The sequence below is a fragment of the Alligator mississippiensis genome, chromosome 1 (genome assembly GCF_030867095.1).
Source record: "Alligator mississippiensis isolate rAllMis1 chromosome 1, rAllMis1, whole genome shotgun sequence".
Classification (NCBI taxonomy): Eukaryota; Metazoa; Chordata; order Crocodylia; family Alligatoridae; genus Alligator; species Alligator mississippiensis.
The window spans coordinates 125,802,154-125,827,229 of record NC_081824.1 but is presented as its reverse complement, the minus strand read 5'-3'; the positions used below and the strand labels follow the sequence as shown (position 1 = coordinate 125,827,229).

General features: G+C 45.6%; 1 protein-coding gene across 4 annotated transcripts in view; it reads left to right on the top strand.

Moving 5' to 3' along the window:
* Window positions 1-25,076, top strand: part of SHPRH (SNF2 histone linker PHD RING helicase) — a 119,032-nt gene that overhangs the window by 11,995 nt on the left and 81,961 nt on the right. For 2 of the 4 annotated variants that reach the window (XM_059713794.1, XM_019488366.2), the window contains exons 2-8: window positions 1,581-2,245; window positions 2,713-2,842; window positions 3,881-4,066; window positions 7,825-8,043; window positions 16,295-16,373; window positions 17,107-17,257; window positions 24,516-24,621. In XM_059713794.1, the coding sequence (XP_059569777.1) occupies window positions 1,610-2,245; window positions 2,713-2,842; window positions 3,881-4,066; window positions 7,825-8,043; window positions 16,295-16,373; window positions 17,107-17,257; window positions 24,516-24,621 (1,507 nt within the window). In that variant the 5' untranslated portion in view covers window positions 1,581-1,609. The remainder of the gene's footprint in view (window positions 1-1,580; window positions 2,246-2,712; window positions 2,843-3,880; window positions 4,067-7,824; window positions 8,044-16,294; window positions 16,374-17,106; window positions 17,258-24,515; window positions 24,622-25,076) is intronic. The other 2 variants (XM_059713796.1, XM_006260724.4) reach the window with 1 other exon arrangement.

Genomic DNA, 25,076 nt, shown 5'->3' with positions numbered 1-25,076 from the left:
CGGGTGGCGGAAGGCGCTGGGAGTGGGGGCTATGCCCTCCCACCGCTCATCCAGCTGGGGCGGGGTGGAGCTGTTGCATTGCCTCTGGACAAGTGCGCAGCAGAGGGAGCCACCCCATGCCTCCCCGTACCTCCTGGACGAGTCACGGCTTTGCCTTGTGTCCCCTCTGCCCCACCCCGGCTGCATGAGCGGCGGAAGGGCATAGCCCCAACTCCCAGTGCCTTCCATTGCCCACATCGAGCAGATCTGGGGGCACATGCCCCCTTCCCCCCATGCCTTCCCGCCGCTTGCCCAGCGGGGGCAGGGCGGGCACGGGGCGGAGCCACTGCACTGCCTCTGGACAAACGGTGCACAGAAGTGGGAGCCACCAGTTCCCCCTCCCTACGCCCGCCTGGCCCTGGCTGGGCAGTGCTTGCCCCAGTCCCTCCCTCACTGAGGGGGACATTGGTTTGCTCCACCACGCCCCTTCCCTTCCCCCTCCCCCTTCCACCATTTACCAGCTAGGTGCAGCTGTATCATCTGTTGTAAAGATGAAACCCAGGTCAGAAGGTCAAAACGTGTCAGTTTATAAATATCCTAAGTGACGATCGCAACAAAGTCACAAATTGAGTACTGCCTGTATATAATATGGACTTGATTTAGTCAGTGGGACTCGATATATTTAAAGGTATTCTTCTGCTTCAAGCAACTTGTTGGATTGGGACCTGATTGCTTGAATAAACTAGTAAGCACTCCTCTTCAAGCTGCTTCCAAAACAGTGCATCTTTCAGGGAGCAGAATGTGTCAGTTGCTTGTTAATTGGGGGAACTAAAGCAATGAATAACAACAGCGAAACTGACTAGAGTCCTGGTAATTTTAATCTCTTGGCGCCCATCCCTGTGAAGGGGAGTGAGCGTTCCCTGGGGACAACTATCAGTGGCACAAATACATGCAGCTAGTTGTCCCCAGGGAATACACCTGCATGCATGCTCTGGCATGCAGCAAGTTGCCTGAGATAGGGTAGGGGACCTCCCTGGGCTGTAAGGGGCTTCCCAGGGCTGCAGCAGTGGTGATCTGGGTATGTGGAGCCTGGCTGGCACCTGGAGTGTGGCTCTGGCTGGCCAGACTCCAGTTTTGGACGGCACATCCTGTTGTCACGTGCACCATCCTGCTTTTTTCTGGCATGGGATTTTTTGACATCAGGATCTTCCAGTGTCATAAAACTCACTAAGCTGCAAATTAGCAGCAAGGTGAATGCCTGTATGTGGGGATGTTTGCTGTGCTGCAGATGGGTCTGTGGCACTACAAACCACATGTGTGCACTCATCTGGATGTGCCCTTGCTGTTTTTCAAACCAGATACAGTATCTGTTCGCAAGTATCACAAGATGTTTTCTTTCATGTAACCTCCTTGGACACAGGGGTAAGGAGATTTTTTTTATAAAACTTAGTAGGTAATTCAAGCAGCCTGAATAATGTTTAATGCAGATAACTGAAAACATTTCTAGAAGTCATGGGTACAGCTATTATGTAGTAAAGTAGTCACTTGACTGTCTGATTTGTGTTGTTTACTGTTGACTAATATTAATCCATCCTGAAAAGGTTGAAGGCACGGTTGGAAAGACGGCAAGATGAGTAGTCGACGAAAGCGTGTGCCGCCCTCCAGGGTAGATGAGGAGAAAAAGAAGCAGCTCTGCTGGAATATGCATGAAGATCGAAGGAATGAGGTGATGACTGATGACACGAATGAAGATGACTCTGTTCCAGCTCCCAGCACGTCTTCTTCATCCTTCATTGTTATAAATGATGATAGCATTGATGAAGAACTGACTCCCAGCGAAAACAGTGGTTCAAAGTTGGTGAGCTTCTCGACTATTACAGATGGAGAAGATTTCTGCTCCAACTTTACCCCTTTATCCATACAGCTCAATATTATGGTCTCACCTTATTGTGCAGACAGTTCCTGGAAAGCTTTGCTTGGAGAGTTTGCTCTTGAGCTGCTTCCTGAACAAATTTTGATTGATAAGATCCATGAAAGGAGTTTCTCTTTGATTAGAACAGATTCTGGTGGTCAGCTACAGATCTGTGTTGATGCAAAAAATGGAGAAGATGACAGTGATAAAGATAAAGAAGACCTGAATGATTATGAACAAGGCATTCTGGTGGAATCATCTTTAAGTAGTGAAATATTAGAAGGTTTGAGGTGGTTGCAAAAGAAGAGGGTAATTGGACTTTATCAAAGGCCTGAGGAGGATCAGGCTTTAAAGGTATTTGCTCATACAATTTTTATTTCAAGGGGCTTTTATAAATAAAATGTTTATTTTGTTTCTAAAATTAGAAAGCTAGGTGCACTTCCGAGTCTAGCGGCTATTACTGATTTGCGTAATGTTAGAAAAACTGCTTCTCAGTAGTTATTTGCATAAGTATTTTCTGCCACTGTTGACTAATTGCCTTTTAACTATTATACACCAAGGTGACTTAATGAATTATTAGACACTGTCTGATTTCTTATCTGCGGTGCAATAAAGTTTTATGTGGTGTTTTTAAGAGATTAAGTACATCCATAGCTACAGGTCTCCAAAATGTGCCAAATTGTTTTCCTGCTTTATAAATACTGGTCCACATTTTGTTTTGTTTTTTTAAGTTAGGGTGGTTTTAAGATTACCTTATTCTTACAATATCCTGATAAAATGTCCTAAACTTATTTGTGAGAAATTAATTTGTTATTTCTCAGGTTGGTATTTACCTTCTGGAAACTGGTTTAAGCAAACTAGAGTTTCTCAGTGACGCAGGTGGAAGACCAAAAAAAGCTAACCACCTGATTCAGAAACTGATGGAAGAGTTCTACAGTTTTAGAATTCCAGGTAATCTAATTTAACATTCCAGTACAATTGATTGTTACTGTATAATTGTTTTAACAGTTAAAAGGTTACTTAATTTAAGATAAATTTGAAGGAAAATATACTGTTATACTCCTGTTTTGCATGAGAACTAACTTTGTAGGTAATTATATGGCTCTCCTTATAGTATCTGACCCTCTGCAAGAATTAACTATTTTATCTTCACAGTTCCCTCCTCAGGTAGGGAAGGAAAATAGGTTTTACATTTGGGGAAAAATGCTATTCCCAAAATTGATATTCAGGATTACTGGTAGATTTATTTTGAGTTGGAAAAGTAATTTGCTGTGAATGTTATCTCTAACAACAAAATACAGCTAAATAAGACTTGGAATATAGTAACTTGATCATTAAACACAGGAACAGCTTCAGCTGCAAAAATCATAGACTAGCTGTACCTCTATCTTTAAGGTGAGAATATCTTTTTTTAAAAGAAACCTAGAAATATCAGACTGAAAGATCTCAAGGGGTAATGTTATTTATCTTGTCTTGAAGCAGGGTTGAGTGTACCTAGTCTGTTTGACAGATATTTGTCTCACCTGTTTTAAAAACATTATCTTCTAGGATTTAACAGTCTCCTTACCTAACCTGGTTGCACTTAATTATTCTTATAGTTGGCTAGTTTTTACTTAATATCAGATCTAATTTCTAACCACCCTTTCCCACCATGTGCATACACAAACACATGTCTCACACTACAAATTAAGTCAGTTTTCTTTCAGTTTATCCTGAGAAGACATTGAGAATAATTGAACATCTTTGTCCTTGTGGCAACATTTATACCTAGGGACCTACTTAAATTGCAGTTTCACAATTCTGTGGAAACCACAAATAATAGTGATCTCTGTGAAAAATGGCATTGGCCATGATTTTCCCAGGAAATCAACCTAAAAAAACACTGCAGCTCAGTGTTGCAGCGCACCCAGGAAGCGAAGGTGCCTCCTGGTGAGGCAGCACAAGGACAGCTGCCAAGATGGTGGCTACCCGCTCGTTCTTCTCCACCAGTCAGTGCCGAGGGGTGGGGACCCATGAAGTGCAGCCAACAGTCAAACTGGCGGCCACCCCTTCGTCCCTCTTTCCCCGGGTCCTCTTCGCCAGTCAGTGCCGAGGGGCCACTGCGAAATGACTGCGAAATCAGCTCTTCAGGTCATGACCAAGCTGCAAAAACTGCTTTTTCACGCCATGAATTAGGTAGGTCCCTATTTAAGCTTATGTATAGAATCCAGTTAGGATCTCTTCTGTCTTCTGCTTTCTAGACTAAAGAAGCACAGTTCTTGCAACCTTTCCTCTTTAGTCTTGCTTTCTAAACTGCTTATTCTAGTTTATCTCTTCTAGACTTGCTCCAGTTTGTCCACATCTTTCTTAACAAGTGTGCTGCCCAAAATTGAACGTGGAACTCTACTTGTGGCTTTACCTTGTCAGAATGCAGCAGAATAATTATATCTTGCATGCAACCTTTTTGTTGGTATATCCCAGAATGGTGTTTGCGCTTCTTGGGGGACAGCATCATGTTTAAATATTTGGTTTGTGATCCTCATAAACCTCAGGTCCTTTCATGCAGTACTAGTGCCAAACCAGAAATTTCCTGTCACTGATGCTGCAGCTCAGTGAGGGGCTCTGGTTCTTTCCTCTCCCAATGACTGGCTGCTATGGTTGCCTGTCATACATCCCCACTCCTCACTGCTGATTGGCTATGAGGGCTGCCTGTCATGACCGTTCCCTTCTTCTCCCCGTGGGCTGTGCAGCCAAGCTACAGTGCCCTGAGGATTGCTGGCTCCCTCTGGGGGAGCCAGTGTTTTATTTTCAGTAACTTTTCTTCCTTTTTTTCCTGTGGATTTTGCGGCATTGCCTGCTTACATGGGCAATGCCAGATTTTGCCAAATCCATGAAATCGCAATTTCGGTAGGTCCCTAGTGATATGTAGCGTTGACTGAGATATCAGGCACATTTCACAATTTCTTCTTTTCTTTCTCTGAGTAGCAAATCCAGAATTGGTGAGTACCTACAGGTAGGGGTGCACTGATAAAGATTTTCTTGGCTGATACCGATACCAATTATTCTCCAAGCACATCAGCTGATACCAGTCTGATAGCTGATTTACAGAAGCACAGCTGGGTGGCATGAGAAGCAGCTCCCTGCAGGTAAGTGGAGGGTAAGGGGTATGGGGAAGGGGCATGGGGGGCAAATTGAGGCCCCCTCGGTGAGGGAGGGAGTGTGGCAGGGGCTGGGGCTTGGATTGGGGCTGGGGCAGGGTGGTGAATGGGAACCTGAGGTCGGAGTGGAATGGAGTTGCGGGTGGCTCGTCCAGGGATTCAGCATCCCAGTATTTAAAAATGGTGGCAGGGGACGCTTGAACTTAAGCTCATTGAATAAACTTTAGTTCAAGCACTGCCACCGCCATTTTTAAGTCCGGGGAAAACTTTTAACCGAAGCAGGGGCAAGGGCGGAATTAGGCTGCCCACTGTGGGCTCAGGGCTTTCCACCCTGCTGCCTTTGCCCCAGGAGCCACACACTGGACATGCCACACCCCCTGCCCATCCAGCAGCTGGAGGCACAGCTTTGCCATGGGGATGCTGATCCCGTGGAGGAGCTGCCCATGGCTCCATCCCAGTCCCTTGGGGTTCCATTCACCGCCCTGCCCCTGCCCCACTCCCTCCCTCCCTCCCTCACCCTGAGGGCCTTGATCTGCCCCCACCATGTCCCTTCCTTCCCCCATGTTCCTTCCTCTCCACAGACTTGCCAGCAGGCATTGGCTGCCTGGTTCCTAGCTGGTGCATGCGTGCGGCTGCTGCATCTGGGGGCCCTGGCTCGAAGGCACACTAAATTTATTGGTACATTATTGCCTATGCTGGCCAAAAAGGCTGATCGTTGATAATGTTAATTTTCCTTTTATTGGTGCCTATCTGATATGGCACTGATATATTGGCACACCTCTACCTGCAGGTTATGTCCCATTTATTTTTAATGGCAGTTGCAGGTACTCAGCAGGAGTTGGCACCTCTCTGTCTATAGCCCTTTGATTAAGTGAAATTTATGTGATTCTTGTATCTGCCTGTTTCAGTTCTCATGGGGATTTGTATAGCTACAGCAAACATGATTAGGTTTTTTAAAATTTAACCATGCTAATATGTGGCCAAGCTATGAACACGAGCAGAAGTACTGAAACTGTCTATCTTTAGGTTTGTGAGGTCAGCATTCCTTCAGGTATCTTAATAACGTTATAGGCTTGTACATTTGTTTTTCAGTATAATTCTGGATCTGTCACAACTATTAAATTAGGCTGACACAGAATATTTCCTAAAGATCTATGATAAAATAAGTGAAGGGATATATAACTTTGTGTAGATTTTTTTAAGGTCCTGGTGATTGATCTGGAGTGATCTCTACATTTAGAGAGAATTTAGATTTCGTAAGGGGATATTCAAAAGTAGTAGACTCTGAAAGGTTGTCATGGAAGCATGTTTCATAATTTTATGCAGGTTTCAACTCCAAATTTTGATTTTTTTCACTGTCACACATGCACTTAAGATAAAATCATTCCCATAAAATCCACTTTTTGTGCTTTACTGGTGGTGGGTTTATTTTACTAAACCCTATATTGAAAGTTTGCTTAGCAACAGAAAAAAAATTAGAAATTGGCAAAAGCCAATTTAAGGCAGTTATTTATCTAGAAAAACAAATATTTACCTGGAAATTTGCATCTAATATACAATGCTCTTCTTATTATTCTGTTTTCTGCCTCTAAATTGTAAAGCAAGACTCTCTAATTATTACGATTAGGCAGAAGGGAGGGGAGAGTGGCACCTTTACACCTAACTGGTGCTACTTTAAAATGTTACTGTGCCCTGCCTTCTGCCTGTATCAGACTAACATCTCTATAATTATTGTCCTGCATCAATACCACCTGTTTTTTTCCCAGGCAAGCTGAAATTTTAATAGCAGCCTGGAGTAGCCAGAAGAATATTCATTAAAAAAAATAATAAAAAGAGACCCTCTAAGTATGAATTAACTTAGGATTAGATCTTGAGTTGGTGTGAATCAACCTAGACCAGTTGAAATCAATCAAGCTATGCTGATTCGCACCAATTCAATATCTGGTCCTGAATTTTTTTAACTCTTGCTTAGATGAGATGCTTTTAGTTTTGTGCCAGAGACAGTATTGCCATGGATTTTTTTTTTCCTGTGAATATGTTTTTATAGGTACATCTCATAACTCTTTTATGAGGGGGGCTGCATAGGAAAATGTACAAGTGAGAGCAGTTTTAATTTTAGTTTTCCCACATCAATTTAATTCACCTCCTGTTTTCTTTGAAGTTGGCAAATAGGGGGCACCATTTTACTGTGGTCACCATTCATGGGGCCCAGTAGAAAAAAAGTTTCCTTGTCTTATCCCACTCCTGGTTTTTTTCCTCTCATCTCCATGATGCACACTTGCCTGCTTTTAAGTGGGAATGCGCTACAAATTCATGTATCCCTCCCTTGAATGTGTTTTCATATTTTCCTGCTCCCTTCAGGTAAAAGGAATAAAAAAAATTAAAATTAAAAAAAGTTAAAAAAGATGGTTCATAATTTTCCCCACTGTTGCTTTATTTTGTTGTTAAAAAAAAAAAAAGAAGAACCCTGGGCTGTGGAAATGTAAAGAGCAATATTTAGGCCCTGTACCACTACTTGCTGCTAATATCCTTTCGTCCTGCTCCTAACTGGGTGTTAGGATTGCAATCTTGAAAATTGCCAGCATTAGGATTCTGGAGCCTTAATTCCTGTGTTTGCATAAACCTCCCACTCCTACCCCCTAGAATATATTTGTCTCATGCTCTTCGTGGAATTCTGCTTTATTGTTTTCATTTATTAACAAAACACGTTTCATTAAAGCTAAACCATTTAATTGAGATGTTGATCATTGTTGATAAGATGATTATGTGATTTGTTATGCTTCTTGGTGGATGCAGATGTGCTGGAGGAAGATGAGGAAGAATCTGATAGAGAACTAGAGCGACAGAATATTGAAGAGCTATATGACTTTGTGAGGCATACACATCAGCAGGAAAGTCAGTTGTTGAGGGAGGATGTACAGCACCCTGCACTTATTCCCATATTGAGGCCATACCAAAGTGAGGCTGTGAACTGGATGCTGCAACGGGAGAATTTCAGAAGCACCTCTACCAGTGGCAAGTATTTTGGACTAAGCAATATAAATGTAATCAATATAATGCAACTGAGGATTGATTGAAATAAACTATGATCTGGCCTGTTCCATTAGCAAAAGTCTATCCATGATGAAACTTTGTTTACCACTTAATTTTTTATTACTAAAGTTTTAAAGGTGTTTTTCAGATGCCCTGGTAAAGGTATTGTGGTATACTACCTTTTTATCCATGTTTTATTTTGGGCAGGAACTAATATAAACATTGACAACCTGGATATGTTAACTTTTATTAATGTTGCGTGTTACACTGCATATTACAAAATTGTGGAAATGCTTATGATAAAAAAGCATTTAACTCTGAAACGTAGTGGCTTCCTATAATTGGTAGCTTAGCCACACTTTTTAGTTTATTTTGGGTGACATGCTAACTTTCCATGCCACTGTCCATTACTCTTAGTATAACCGGATATTTTTTGGAGTAGAGTTCTACATAAATTTGTGAATATATGATCTCAGCATAAAATAATTTTCAACATGAAGTCAGCCATGTTGTAGCCATATTGGTCTAGAGGAAAAGGCGATCAGAACTCATAGTAGAGATGATATCTTTTATTAGACCAACAAGACCAAGTTTTTTTTTGCAAAAAATATTCTTTAATTGCAAGCTTTTGGGCACAAACACTCTTCCTCAGGCACTGGAGAAAAGATTGTAAAAGTTCTCCTGGGTAGAAATGAAATTTTTAAAAATGAAATCTTCATATTTTCCCAAGCAGGAAGCAACTGTGACCACCTGAAACCTGAGCTCCTGCTCCTCCCTTTGTTTCAAAGTAATTTGCATCATCACAGATCCTTACAGGAGGGTAGAGGCTTCATAGATTCATAGATGTTAGGGTTGGAAGGGACCTCAATAGATCATCGAGTCTGACCCCCTGCATAAGCAGGAAAGAGTGCTGGGTCTAGATGACCCCAGCTAGATACTCATCTAACCTCCTCTTGAAGACCCCCAGGGTAGGGGAGAGCACCACCTCCCTTGGGAGCCCGTTCCAGACCTTGGCCACTCGAACTGTGAAGAAGTTCTTCCTAATGTCCAATCTAAATCTGCTCTCTGCTAGCTTGTGGCCATTGTTTCTTGTAACCCCCGGGGGCTCCTTGGTGAATAAATACTCACCAATTCCCTTCTGTGCCCCTGTGATGAACTTATAGGCAGCCACAAGGTCGCCTCTCAACCTTCTCTTGCGGAGGCTGAAAAGGTCAAGTTTCTCTAGTCTCTCCTCGTAGGGCTTGGTCTGCAGGCCCTTGACCATACGAGTTGCCCTTCTCTGGACCCTCTCCAGGTTATCCGCATCCTTCTTGAAGTGTGGCACCCAGAATTGCACGCAGTACTCCAACTGCGGTCTGAGCAGCGCCCGATAGAGGGGAAGTATCACCTCCCTGGACCTATTCGTCATGCATCTGCTGATGCACGATAAAGTGCCATTGGCTTTTCTGATGGCGTCGTCACACTGCCGACTCATGTTCATCTTGGAGTCCACTAGGACTCCAAGATGCCTTTCCACCTCTGTGCCACCCAGCAGGTCATTCCCTAGGCTGTAGGTGTGCTGGACATTTTTCCTCCCTAGGTGCAGCACTTTGCATTTCTCCTTGTTGAACTGCATTCTGTTGTTTTCTGCCCACTTGTCCAACCTTTCCAGGTCTGCCTGCAGCTGTTCCCTGCCCTCCGGCGTGTCCACTTCTCCCCATAGCTTTGTGTCATCTGCAAACTTGGACAGAATACATTTCACTCCCTCGTCCAAGTCACTGATGAAGACATTAAAGAGTATCGGTCCAAGGACCGAACCCTGCGGGACCCCACTGCCCACACCCTTCCAGGTCGAGACCAACCCATCCACCATGACTCTTTGGGTGCGACCCTCTAGCCAATTCACCACCCACCGGACTGTGTAGTCATCCAAGTCACAGCCTCTTAACTTGTTCACCAGTATGGGGTGGGATACCGTATCGAAGGCCTTCCTGAAGTTTAAGTATACAACATCCACCCCTCCTCCTGTGTCCAGGCGTTTCGTAACCTGGTCATAGAAAGAGACTAGATTGGTCAGGCACGATCTGCCTGCCACAAACCCGTGCTGGTTTCCCCTCAGCATAATTTGTCCTGCCGGGCTCTCACAAATGTGAGCCTTGATAATTTTTTCAAAGACTTTACCAAGGATGGAGGTGAGACTGACTGGCCTATAGTTGCCCGGGTCCTCCTTCCTCCTCTTTTTGAAAATGGGGACCACGTTAGCCCTTTTCCAGTCCTCCGGGACTTGGTCCATGCGCCACGAGCATTCGAATATTCCCGCCAGTGGCTCTGCAATGATGTCGGCCAGTGCCTTCAGCACCCTTGGATGGAGCTCATCCGGGCCTGCCGACTTAAAGGCATCCAGTTCTTCCAAGTGACTCTGCACCACCTCAGGATCTACGCGTGGAAGTCTGGCGCCTTGCTGCTGCCTCTCTACAACCCCAGTGAGAGACTTGTCGTGCCCCTCACTTAGGAACACTGAGGCAAAGAACTCGTTGAGGAGTTCAGCCTTGTTCCCCCTGTCTGTCACCAATTGTTTCTGCCCATTTAGCAGGGGTCCTATTCCTCCCTGGGCCTTCCTTTTACTCCCAATATATCTAAAAAACAATTTCTTGTTGTCTTTTACTTGGGTTGCTATCCTCAGCTCCATGGTAGCTTTGGCCCGTCTAACTGCCTCCCTACAAGCACGAGCAGAGGAGGTATATTCATCTTTAGTGATCTCACCTTGTTTCCACTTTTTATGTGCTCCCCTTTTGGTCCTTAGGCTGCCCTGGATTTCTCTGGTCAGCCATGGAAGCCTCCTGGCCCCTTTCCCTCTTTTGCCTCGCTCGGGGATCGTCTTGCTTTGTGCCTGAAGGATCGTTTCCTTAAGGCACAGCCACCCTTCTTGGGCTCCCATCCCTTCAAAACTCCTACTCTGCAGTGCGTCCTTGACTAATCGCCTGAGTTCATTGAGATCAGCTTTCCTAAAGTCTAGCACTTTCACCCTACTAGTTACCTTACCCACTCGACGTCTTATGTTGAATTCTATTATTAGGTGAACACTGTCTCCCAAATGGCTACCGATCTGGAGGTCCCCTATCATGTCATCCCCTGTTGCCAATACCAGATCCAGTATGGCATTCCCCCTAGTGGGACCATGCACCTCCTGTGTCAGGTGGAGGTCCTGTACACAGGTTAGAAACCTGCGTGAGCGATGGGACCTTGCTGTCTGCATCTCCCAGCAGATGTCTGGGTAGTTTAGGTCCCCCATGACTACCGCCTCTTTAGCTTTTATGGCCTCCGAGAGTTGCCTCAGGAACCCCGCATCTATTTCTTCCCCTTGGTGTGGGGGTCTGTAGCAGACCCCTACCACCAAATCCCTTTCTCCTTGCCCCCCATGTAGCCTAACCCACAATCCTTCTACTTCCTCAACCTTGGATTCTGTCTTGATGAGGGTTGATGTATATTGCTCACTGACATAAAGTGCAAACCCCCCCCCCCCCCCTTTCTTCCCCGACCTGTCCTTTCTGTACAATCTATAGCCCTCAATATGTACTGCCCAGTCGTGGGATGAATCCCACCAGGTTTCTGTTAGCCCCACTAAGTCATAGGTGTTTAGTGCAAGCAGGAGCGCTAGTTCATCCTGCTTGTTCCCCATGCTCCTAGCATTAGTATATAGACACTTGAGCCCTGCGACTGGTGCCTTTGCTGCCCCCCCGCTCCGAGTCCCAAGGGGCCCATTGTTTCTTACCTTCTTGTTTCTTACCTGTTCTGTAGTGCTGGTCTCCCCATGGCTTTCAGGTTCCCAATGCTCTCTTTCTTCAGGCTGGTCTATCCTTGTGGGTGCCACATGGTTTGGTGGTCCACAGCTTCCCCTGCCCTCGTACTCCCCTCCCCCCGACGAGCCTAGTTTAAAGCCCGCCGGAGGAGATCCGCCAACCTAGTAGAAAACACACGCTTACCTTTGGGGGACAGGTGAAGCCCATCCCAGCTGAGCATGTCCCTCGTCGTGATGTGCGGGTCATTGTCCAGGAAGCCGAAGCCTGCCTCGAGACCCCACTGCCGAAGCCGCCAGTTGGTTTCTCGGATGCAGTTCTCCTGCCGTCTTCCTCGTCCGGTCACTGGTAGGATGGAAGAGAAAACCACCTGTGTACTGAACTCCTTCAGCACGCCACCCAGAGCACTGTAGTCCGCCATCAGGTGATCGGGGGTTCTCCTGGCCGCATCATTAGTACCCACATGGACTAGGACCATGGGGTAGTAATCGGTGGGCTTGATCCTGGCCTGGATTACCTCCGTCACATCCCGAATCTTTGCTCCAGGGAGGCAGCATACCTCTCGTGCCGAGGGGTCCTGGCGACAGATGGGTCCTTCCGTACCTCTCAGGATGGAGTCGCCTATGACGAGCACTCGTCGCCTCCTCCTCTGGTTCCTCGTGGATCTCTTGATCTGTTCGGAGTGTGAAGGACGTGGTGTTTCTTCTTGCCCAAGGGTTTCCTCCTCCCCTTCCATCTCCTGCAGGGTCGCCAGGGCCTCGTACCTGTTCACCAGTCGGACTGGAGAAGCTGGTACTGGTTCGCTGTGAGCTGCTCCGGTCCTGGCTGTGACCGTCTGCCACTCTGCTGTGGAGGGCACTCCCCGGGCTGCTTCTTCCTTCGGTGCCTGGGCCTGCAGGGAAAGGAAACAACTGTCAATTTCATCCTCCGCCTCCCTGATCCCCCTCAGCCTGCTAACCTCCTCCCGGAGCTCCCTCACCTGCGCCTCCAGAGCCCTAAGATGGGCACCTGCCGGACAGGTGTGGGGGCCCCCAATCTCTGCCCCCCCCGGCCCTGCTGGGGATCCCCCACAGGCCAGGAGGTAGGGGGACATCAGCTACCAGGAGGTGGGGGACATCAGCATACCAGCTATGAATTGACTGCCCAGAGGAGTTTTCCATCTATTGACTCCTTTGTGAAATCCTGTGAAATACGAACTTTCATTTCTACGCAGGAGAGCTTTTACAATCTTTCCTCCAATGCCTGATGAAGGGTGTTTATGCTCAAAAGCTTGCAATTAAAGAATTTTTTTGCAAAAATCTTGTTGGTCTAATACAGGCTTGTTCAACATATGCCCCGCGGGCCACCACGTGGCCTGCCAAGGCATTTTCTGTGGCCCACAGTGCTGCAATGGGAAACATGCCGACCCGGGCAGGTGTGTCCCATCCGGAGCAGCATGCAGCTGAAGCTGGATTCCCACATGCTGCTGGGGCTGGGAGGAGCCCGGCTGGGTCTGCACCAGCCAGCAGAAGCGGCGGCGGAGCCATGTGCTGCTCGGGACTGACCAGTGCAGGCAGGGGGAAAATGCAGCTGAGCCCTGCTGCTCTGGCCGGGCTCGTCCCATCCTGAGTGGCATACGGCTCCACTGCTGCTTCTGCTGGCCGGTGCAGACCCGACCGGGCTCCTCCAGTCCCTAGCAGCTCATGGGAACCCGGCTTCAGCCGCATGCTGCTCTGGATGGGATGGACCCAGCCGGGTCTGCACCGGCCAGCAAAGGGGCATGCAGCTGAAGCTGGCTTCCCACATGCTAGTGGGGATGGGAGGAGCCAGGCCGGGTCTGCACCGGCCAGCAGAAGTGGCAGCAGAGCTATGCACTGCTCAGGGCGGGACGAGCCTGACCGGAGTGGCAGGAGCTGAGCTGCATTTTCCCCCTGCCTGCACCGGTCGCATATGTGGCTCTGCCGCCGCTTCTGCTGGCTGGTGCTGACCCGGCTGGCCTCCTCCCGTCCCCAGTAGCACGTGGGAAGCCAGCTTCAGCTGCGTGCTGCACCGGATGGGACAGACCCGCTCAGGTCGGCACCAGCCAGCAGCGGTGGCGGCGGAGCCATGTGCCACTTGGGACTGACCAGCGCAGGTAGGGGGAAAGTGCAGCTGAGCCCCTGCTGCTCCAGCTGGGCTCATCCTGAGGTTCATTTCATGTTTGTAAAATGCTTGGCAAGCCCCACATAGATGCACTGCATAGAAATGCAAAATATATTTTGACTTATTTGGTTGGCACCTTGGGCTGAGATTTTCAAAGCTGAGTCAAAAGGCCAACTTAGCCCAGCCTCTAGCACGGATCTTTGAAAACTCTTGGCGCTCTGGTGTAGTGCCTGAAGACTGGAAGAAGGCCAATGTGGTGCCTATCTTCAAGAAAGGGAGGAAAGTGGATCCGGCTAACTATAGGCCCATTAGCCTGACTTCTGTCCCGGGGAAGATCTTAGAAAAGTTTATCAAAGAGGCCATCCTTAATGGATTGGCCAACGCCAACATCTTAAGGGATAGCCAGCACGGGTTTGTTGCGGGTAGGTCTTGCTTGACCAATCTCATTTCCTTCTACGACCAGGTGACCTATCACCTGGACAAGGGAGATGAGATTGATGTCATATATCTTGTCTTCAAAAAAGCCTTTGACCTTGTTTCCCATAATCACCTCTTAGAGAAACTGGCCAATTGTCGCCTTGGGTCCTCCACGATCCACTGGCTGGAAAACTGGCTCCGGGGTCGGACCCAGAGGGTAGTAATTGATGGAAGTCACTCATCGTGGTGTCCTGTGACCAGTGGGGTCCCCCAAGGCTCTGTCCTTGGACCCATACTGTTCAACATCTTCATTAATGATGTGGACACTGGAGTCAGAAGTGGACTGGCCAAGTTTGCTGATGACACCAAACTTTGGGGAAAAGCATCCACACCAGAAGACAGGCAGGTGATCCAGGCTGACCTGGACAGGCTCAGCAAGTGGGTGGACGAGAATCTGATGGTATTCAACGCCGATAAATGCAAGGTTCTCCACCTTGGGAAGAAAAACCCGCAGCATCCTTATAGGCTCGGCAGTGCTATGTTGGCCAACACTATGCAAGAAAGAGACTTGGGGGTCATCATTGACCACAAGATGAACATGAGCCTGCAGTGCGATGCTGCGGCAAGTAAAGCGACCAAAACGCTGGCTTGCATCCATAGATGCTTCTCAAGCAAATCCCGGGACGTCATTCTCCCCTTGTACTCGGCCTTAGTGAGGCCGCAGCTGGAGTACTGCATCCAGTTTTGGGCTCCACAATTCAAAAAGGATGTGGAGAAGCTTGAGAGAGTCCAGAGAAGAGCCACGCGCATGATCAGAGGTCAGGGAAGCAGACCCTACGATGACAGGCTGAGAGCCCTGGGGCTCTTTAGCCTGGAAAAATGCAGGCTCAGGGGTGATCTGATGGCCACCTATAAGTTTATCAGGGGTGACCACCAGTATCTGGGGGAATGTTTGTTCACCAGAGCGCCCCAAGGGATGACGACTAGGTCGAATGGTCATAAACTACTACAAGACCGTTTCAGGCTGGACATAAGGAAGAATTTCTTTACTGTCCAAGCCCCCAAGGTCTGGAACAGCCTGACACCGGAGGTGGTTCAAGCGCCCCCATTGAACACCTTGAAGAGCAAACTGGATGCTCATCTTGCTGGGATCCTATGAACCTGGCTGACTTCCTGCCCTTTGGGCAGGGGGCTGGACTCAATGATCTTCCGAGGTCCCTTCCAGCCCTAATGTCTATGAAATCTATGAAACTTCCATTAAAATGAATGAGATTTAGAGGGCTCCAAATCATTTATGACAACTTTGTAACATGCCTATCTACCCCTTTTTGCAAATCTCAGCCATAGTTTGGTAGCTCAGCCAAAGAACATAACAGCTTCTGAACATAAGAGCATAAAAAGTGCCATACTTGGTCAGCCCCATGGTCCATCTAGCTCAGTATCCTGTTCTGAACAGTGGCAGAGGTGGATGCTATAGAGGGAGAGTTTTGAACTGGTTAGACCCATTTCATTGTCACTTCCTGCAACTTCATTGGTGTCAAAGGTCACGTGACATCACTTCCTGATGTGATTCCACTTCCTGTGAGGTCTTTGAATATGGCTCGCTGGCCCACTGGGTGATAAAATGTTCGTGATCCGGCCCCACATTCAAAAAGGCTGGACACCCCTGGTCTAATAAAAGATATCATCTCTACTATGAGTCCTGATTGCCTTTTCAGCATGAAAGTATTTTAAGGACAGAGTTTCAGGCTAAGGAGCAGTATAACATTGCCGACCAGGAGGCAGTTGAGCAAGATGGTTGGCCTAAAAGTACTGGGTTTTCTTCTTTTTCTCAAAATATCACATTGTTTACCACTTCTAAGGTGTGTACTATCGATAGAAAAAAAAATCATAGTCGTTATTTGGTCTTTTTCCTATAGAAAATACTCTTCACTTTTTATGGCGAGAGATCATCACTCTAGATGGAGTGAAAATCTACTATAATCCATTTATTGGCTGGTAAGTAGCGTCTTTTCTTGGAAAAACCCTAAGCATTATACTTTGTGAGAATTGTTTTACAAGGTTTCTTGTTTTGTTTTTTTATATAAACCTGAGGAACATAAGATAAGCAAGAATGATGCTTTTTAAGTCAGAACTAGAACTGTAAGATACTTAATTTCAAAGTACAATGTGAAACGTGCTAGAAAATGCCAAATAGATCAATCTTAAGTTACATGTTTCAGTGTGTTCACTGTAATTTCTTTTTTCTTTCTTTTTATTTTTTTTTTTACCTTTTAAGTAATCTGGTTTTTCAGTGTTCAGTTAGTTTACATTGATTTTTTTTTTTTTGAGACGGCAGCCCTCTTGCTTTGCCTTGAAAGTTTTAGAATTGTCAACAGAAAACATGGTTGGGGAGGGGAGGGAGGCAGGAGGTGCCTTTTTCCCAGGTAAATATGGTTACTAGGATTGCTTTAACAGTTTGTGTATTTTTAGAAGTGAATCTGTTTGTTCATGTACTATTATTGATAGTCGTTTTTCAAGCACTTTATTGTCACTTTTTGAAAAAAATACGTTCCCATATTTATATTTTGTTTAAAGGTGCTACCAGAAGAATTTTTTATATTATGACTTCCTCTATAATATATTAATCTTGCAGAAATCTATTTTCTTTTATTCTGAACATATGTTTGATGACCAGTGTGACAAGGAAACTAAGTGCTAAGCTTGTCTTGGGAATGTTTTTGTTTTTTAGCATTATCCGTGAATATCCAGTTGCTGGGCCTCAGTGGCCTGGAGGAATTCTGGCTGATGAAATGGGTCTTGGGAAGACAGTAGAAGTACTGGCTCTTATTCTGACACACACACGACAAGATATTAAACAGGATGCTCTAACCTTACCTGAGGTGAGAAAACTGTAGTAGATTTTAGGGAAGATGAGTGAATGAGCAGTGCAAAGGTAGGGCAAAGAGACGTATTCCTAATTTAATATGCACATCTGCCTCTGCTATTTAGCTTATTGCATTCTGTAAAGCTGTAAAACTACTGTGAAGGAAGAGATCAGTCTTCATATTCAGTCCTTGATGCATGACTAGTAGACTGATTGATACAAGTAATAATAACAATTTGTACTGTTTGTCATTTGATGTGAATGAAGAACAAAGGCTCAGTTATTTGAAAGTTGGCATATTGGTTTACTCTTAGAAAATGGGATGAGAAACTTATAGAAAATCTAATTAAAATCTGTATTTACTGAGGTTTATAACTGAAAAGAATGAAAGGTCCTGGGCAGATGCACACGCATTCCATTGACTTTGGGTTTCCTTTATGCATTTAAGTGCATAGTTCAGATCAGTGTATGCTGTGAGTCTTTTCTTATTGTATAATATATTTTAATTGGATGACTATTACAAAACAGTAATGTTTCTGACTACATACTCACGTTAAAAACTTAGCTACTGCTGGGGAGAAGATCTGTCAGTGATGTCTACTGCTAAATATACTGACCATCAGGATTTTAAATATTGTAAAAATCTGTGTTTTCATAGATTTCATAGATTTTTAGGCTTGGAAGGGACCTCACTAGATCAATGAGTTTGACCCCCTGCCCTGGGCGGGAAAGAGCGCTGGGGTCAGTTAACCCCAGCTAGGTGCTTGTCTAGTCTTCTTTTAAAGACCTCCAAGGTAGGGGAGAGCACCACCTCCCTTGGAAGCCCATTCCAGATTTTCACAACCCTCACCGTAAAGAAATTTTTCCTAATGTCTAATCTAAATCTGGTCTCTGTCAGTTTATGGCCATTGATCCTAGTAACCCTAAGGGGCGCCCTGGTAAACGGAATATCCCCTATTCCTTGATTACAATGACTATGTATTAATATTTCCTTTCCATCTGAACCCCAACCACCACCACCACCACTACTTTTTGATCCAGGGAAAACTTGTACACAGTGGTACTGTTTCAGCAGAAAAAACTGAAAGAGACCCACCCTAGAATCCCCAGTAGTCCAGTGTTTAGATTACTCTCCTGAGCAAAGGAGATACAAGATCAGGCCTTTGCTTAATTCAGACAGAGAACAGGTTTGAAACTGGGTCTCCTTGAAAAATGCCATCATTGCTGGGCTCTATAGTAGAAAGCAGATTATATCTGTACTATCTTCATTTTATGTATGGCACTAAGTGTCTCTGTAATTCTAGCAGAAAAAAATTAAAATATTCTAAAATACTGTAATGAAGCATTTTATCATTTCTGAGTTTTTAAAAATTTCTTACAAAACTATTTGTTTTAACAAAATATTGTCTGTCCAAAAGTTACATGTTCCATAAACAAATAATTTGTCAAAAATCTGCTCCTCTGTACTGACAACTTTGCTACTTATTGTGGTATTGATGCCTTTCACATCTTCTTCCACTCTTACTCCATTGGGCTGGTGCTCAAAAAAGCCCATATGGAGAAAGCGTAGGGTAAACCAGATTGGGACTTTGAATGTTAGTGGAGCCTAAATATTATGTATTTACTGTTTTAAAGTTGCCCTGGATACAATTTATGCCTGCTGAATGGGTGTTTCCCAAGGATTTCGTTCTTTCAAATTCATCCCACAGCTGAGCAGCACTTATATTAACCTTATAATTGTCATGTCTTCAACAGATAGGTCATAGCACAGTGGACATGGGTCTCCTACATATTCTTGCACCTGGTGGTTACTGCTAATGAGAAATATATAGCCACACTGAATGACACCAATTTTTTTTAATCTGTTTTATTCAGAAAAAAACACTTCCTGCTGATTCTTAAGTTTTTATGCTATCTAATTATTATTGGCACATTCGTTTACTGAATTAAAATATCTCTGATTTTACTGAAAAAAATGGGTGCAAATAGTAGAATCCATAGGGGCAGTTGCATTCTACTACAACCAAAGCATGTTAGCCTAAGACAGATTTAATGCCATATCCTGTCTTGTAATAGAAACTATGCAGGTGAATCTCCACATTTACAACAGGGACTTCAATGAATAGTCTTTGGGCATATAGCCACTCTATATTTGTCACGCAGCATAGAAAAATATGGACCTCACAAGGTCATCTAAACTAAACTCCTTCTCAAGGCAGGATCATTCCTGTCTAAATCATCCAGAAAAATGTTTGTCTTGGAAGAAATTGAAGTGCAAGCTACAGAGATTCTACAGCCTTTCCAAGTCATCTGATATAGTGCTTAACTACTGAAAATGCAAGACTATACTTGCTCCACATTCTGGCCTAACTGAAATCAGCATGGGTATCCAGTTATCTAGGGCTGCAACACAAGTTGTGAGCTGAACCAGACATCCTTGCTGCTTCTTGCACTCCTGTTAATCAAAAATATGTACATGACCAAACCTAGTCATCAGGATTGCCAACCCCAGAAAAAAAAATTAACTGACAATCTGCAAACTTTTTATTGACATGTTTTTACTGATATGTGTTTTATGTAATGTCAATGTAATTCTTTTGCCAGGGCCTGTTCTGTTGCCAGGCCCCACTTAAAAGAGCTGGGTTCAAATTTAGAGATTTAACAAAAGGTTTTGGTTGTCGGTAAAATGTTTGCCGCAAAAAAAATAATATTGGGTTGGTAGCCCTGCTTGACTGCAGCATTGGTTTTACACGTGCTGCCTGTACCCCAGAGGTCCCCTACTCACCCTATACCCTGATGATCCCAACTGCACCATGTACTGTCCTGCCCCCCTCCAACCCAGCCCACCCCCCAGCCTTACCCTTCTTGGCCCTGCTCCCTCTGTCCCAGCATGGACCCCCAAAAGAAAACTGCCTGTGACCCAGCAGTATTACAGTTAGCCAGCAGGACTTAGCAGCAAAACATGGCTTGTGGGGAAGGAGTCTACAAAACCCTGAGAAAAAGGCCCCTTGCAGGGTGCAACCTTTTCATTCAGACACCAGCTGGCACTCAGGCTATGGTCAGTCTGTCCATTAGCTTGCCTTCAGATTCTTTCCAAGCATGCTCAATCAAGTTCCAGTTGCTTAGTGTTTTACAGATGACTCAGGTTTGTTTGGTTTTTTACAGATTTTATGGACAGATGTTTCTAACCTATCTTTTTTACTGACTGTAAATTGGCACCCTGTTCATTGCAGTTTGAGACACATTATAGGAGAGGATGCCTGTTTATTTATTGCATGCCCTGGAAATCTCCCTGCAGGGGAATCCATTGCTGTTATATCCCCACCTGGGTCAAGTGGGGAAACCTCCCTGGTTTCACCCCCTGCTTGCAAATATGCACCCTGTATCAGGACATGGCACCCAGGGCCATTGTTCCTCAGGATTAGGCCCTGAAGCCCTTGGAGTGGCAGGGACCTGACCCTGTGTGATGGTGACCCCAGCAGCATCATTTGTGTTTGACACATCCCGTCATAGATGATGCTACAACAGAATCAATGCCTTTACTCAAAGAATCTCTCAGAAATGCCTATGCTAGCTCTGGAAGCAGAGGTGATATAGCCACATTCTATAGCCAGTTAACTCTGTAGCCAGTAAGAGCGAATTAGGTTGGGTACTGTGCTGTGTTAATAGCATTAAATGGCTTCCTGTTCTGGGGGTAGCACATTTAGAGCCAGCTTGGGGTTATCACTGTACAGCACTGTATTTGGCATTGTCACGGCAGGGTCCTTCAGGAGGGCCGTGGTCTCCTTAAGGCCCTCTCTCCGTGCCAGTTCGGCCCAAGGGCACCCTCTATTTCTCGCCCGCCACGTCTTTGATGTTCAGTAGGTTCGGGAGGCTGCCTTGCGTCTCCTTGGGCACGTAAACTCCTGGACCCCTCGTGGGTCTTATCCTGCACCCATGGGTGCCCTGGGGCACCCTAGCCTTATGGGCTACGCGTGGCTCCTACCACCCCTAATACCACGCCCCAAGCCTCGCAGATGTTTCTGGACGTTGTCTTGTCACCAATCAACTCGCCCGCTCCCTCGGGCCTGCTCCGTACACTCTATGGAAGCACCGCCTCCGGGCTCCTCCTCTCTACGCCCACTCCGGGCTCTTTCTGTAATATACTGCCCCTCTCTTGGGGCTCTCGAGGACGACTTTAGGCCTTCTCTTAGATATCCCCCACTCTGGGGTCTCAGTGCCCCCTCTGGGCCTTCTCTAAAAGTATTGTCCCTCTCCGGGACCCTTGTCTGCTCTGGGACTCTATAGTGAGCCTCTGGCCTTTCTGGCCCACTGCGCTGCTCTCCCCTTCTCTCAGGGCACACCACGCTGCTACCCCCTTTCACTGGGGCAACCGCAGCGCTCTCCCCTGCTCCGGGGTTAGCCTAGGCAGTAGCCATTCTCCCGAGGCTCACCGCGCCCGTACTGGGCCTCCTAACAATGTTGCCCCCTCTCTAGGGCTTACTGCGCCCGTCCTGGGCTTCCCCAATATTGCCCCTCTCGGGCTCCTCAATATTGCCCCTCTCAGGGTTTGCACTGGTCCCCTTCTCTGGGACCTTCTGGGCCACATTGGGCTCCTCAAAGTGCCCCTCTCTGGGGCTGGGGTCTGTGTACCCTGCACACAACCTGGGGTCTCAGTTCCCCACCCTCAACCCACTGGTTGCACTCCTCGCTGCCAGCTGCACCTTCACTGGCGCACAAGCTGCGCCTTCACTGGCGCTGGGGTCCCCATACCACTGGGGTACCTATGAGGATACTGCGCCCTCTTGGCGCTAGACTGCGCCCTCACTGGCGCTGGGGCCCCACCACTCTGGGGTCCCTATGAGGCCTCCTCCAACCCCTACAGCCTCACCCAAGCCTCTGGTGTAATAAACAGAGCCAAACAAACTCAAAGTACAAGCCTCTAGGCTATAACATAACTACAAGCCGCATGGCCGTAACTTAGTATCGTGGCTCGAGCCTCCAGGGTTATCATGAGCTATACTTGCAATCTGACTTCTTTCTACATCCTGACCAAGGGAGCTCCTGCCTTTCTGGTTGCTGGCAGGGAACTGCCAGCCTGGCCTCAGCCCTGGGCTTTATAAGGGCCAGGCGCTGCCCCCTACAGGCAGCTGGCTCCCCTTAGTTGCTCCGGCAACCTGCAGCTGCGCTCGTTACCCTGGCAACCCTCAGCTGGGCTCATTATATCAGGCCAGGGCTCGCGCTCTCTCTCTTCCTGGCAGTTTCTCCTCTCCAGGAGCAGGGGCACCGAGGTGCCCTGCGACAGGCATATAACATATACTTAGATTATGGTAATCAACTGTCCATAGTAGAAAAGATTCTATAAGTTTATGCTGCTAAATAGAACTCTGTTAATGCACAGTGCTTATCATCTTGGGCTTCCTACTTTGGGTAAAGGTGTGTTTAACTAGCTGGTGTTGGGTACACATAGCAATAGCATAGTTTCTTCATGTTATTACCGTTTACCCTCTCCACAATATACACTCCTATAGAAAATGACAGTGGTTTCACTCCAGTGACCAGGTTCTTGCAGGCACAATCTTAATGAGGTTCTTATGTGTTAATCAGAGACTTCATTGGGCTTCATTTGCTTATAAGGACTTGGTTCTTGGTTACATTACCTCAGGTTAGAAATTTGGGGAGCTGTTAGGTCCTCATGGACCATCTTATACTGTATTTTACTCACAGAAAATATCTTTCAGACTATGACCCTAAGTCCTGCCTTGGTGGTTACATGCTTGTTTTTTATTGCCTACTGACATCTTTTTTCCCAAATGGCACTCTGATAAGGGGGTTAGAAATAGATTGGATGCTTTATGTCAGGGCTATCCAACTTCTGAGCAGCCAGGAGCTGTACCACATGGGCCACAGCACCCTCCTAGGCATCCCTCTGACTTCCCCTTCCCACTTCCACGGATCAAGGCAGGAAGAGGAAGCTATGGGGAGAGCAACATCTAGGTGAGACCCTATGCACCATGAATTAATCCTTTGTGGGCTGCATGCAACCTGCAGGCTGCCAGTTGAACAGTTATGCTTTAGGGCTGTCCTAGAGTATATATTGCTTTGCCTATACAAGCAAAGGCTGTGAAGGGGCAGGATGGCTATCATAAAAGCATCAAGGATGAGCACTAGAATACAAAGCTGTGCAAATTAAAGAACAATACTAGCACAAGAGTAGATGGGGTAAATGAGCTGTAAATAAATTTAGGCTGGAAATTAGAATAGTTTTCAACCATCAGAGAAGTGAGAGGTTTTTTTGGTGGGGGAGGGTTTGGAACAGTTTTTCAAAAATTGTATGTTTGTAAACAGACTATATAAATTACACAATTCAGTTTTCTCCAGTTTCAGGGGACTGGGCTTGAAGATCCAGGAGGTTTCATACATTCCTTCAGTGCCCCTAATTTTGGTCTTTTATTTTCAGGTCTTGTTTTTTGGAGCAAGTGCCTTGTTTGCACCTTTTATAGGTGAAGCAATCAGCTGATATCAACTCGGAGACTGTCCAGATGGGTTTTGTGTTTTGTTAAGATCATTGTGACATAACTAGTCTAGATCTCTCCATTTCATATTAGGTGTGCTCTAGTAGTGTGTAGGCAGTTTATTCAGCTTCTTTGTAAAAACATTCTCATTTCAGACATCTGCAAAGCAGGCATGGGGGAGAGGTGTCATCTCATACTTTTTTACAAAACACACTTTCATGGAAACATCAAGGTTTGATGCTGCTTTTGGCAGAGATTTCTTGCAGTTTTTCTTTAGCTAGACACCAGGCGTCTACCTCCTTAGATCAGTTAGTCACCGTGAGTAGAATTTTTTATGGACAAGCACTTGTACCTAACAGTAATTGGAGTTCTTCAAGATGTGTTTTCTGCCTATATCTGTAGGCGTGCATATGTTTTTGCAGTTACAAAGTCTTGCAATTCTATCTTTCTTCAGTGGTAAAAGATGTGAATAGGTACTGGGGTGCTACTGCCCCTAAAGACTCTGTTCAGGGCATGTTTACTGAATATGTCTACTGAATATCTCAAAAGAACTTCAGTTATGGGGTAAGTATATATTTTTTTTTTACTTTGTTAACAGTATTTTATGGGGTTATTGATTACTATGAAATATAAAATGTTTCATTTTTCTTAAATAAATACTTTTATCTCTCCAGTTGATAGTGTGTACTTATTCTGTTGTTAGTCCACTAATTGAAAAGACTAATTTTATAAAACTATTATGTTGGTATCTGTGACATTATTGAATTTTGTTTGCATTAGGGTAAACTAGTGAACTTCTTTGTTCCACCCCAACCTAATGAAGGAAGCAAAAAGAAAAGAGCAAAGAAAATAGAGCTTAAATTGAAGGAAAAAATACAGTATCCCAGTAAGTATTTTTGGAGAGGCATAATGTTTGTTTATAACATGCTTACATCTGAAAGATCTAAAGTTTTCTTGTTGATTACAATATTGGCAGTTTGGCAGGAGCTCAAAAACTGTTCTTGACTGTATAAAATGGAGCAATTTGATTGGTGCTTTATTTGGCCAAATACCTTATTTGCACATTCTGTGTTACTGGGCCCCCCTCTAAATATTACAGGTATTGTCCAATTAACTGGAGACTGGCTACACATGTAAAATAGCTATTACACCATAAAAAGCTCTAGCTGGCTATAAAGTTAGACCTTAAAAATGTGTACTAACTGTATACTCGTTTGCTATCAAGCTTTAATTCACACGTGTAGCATTGTCTCTCCTATGACTGGGAGCCCCATCATCCAGGTGACAGGGCTCCCAACCACAGCAGTGCATGAAACCGCCAGGCCCTAGATTTCATAGATG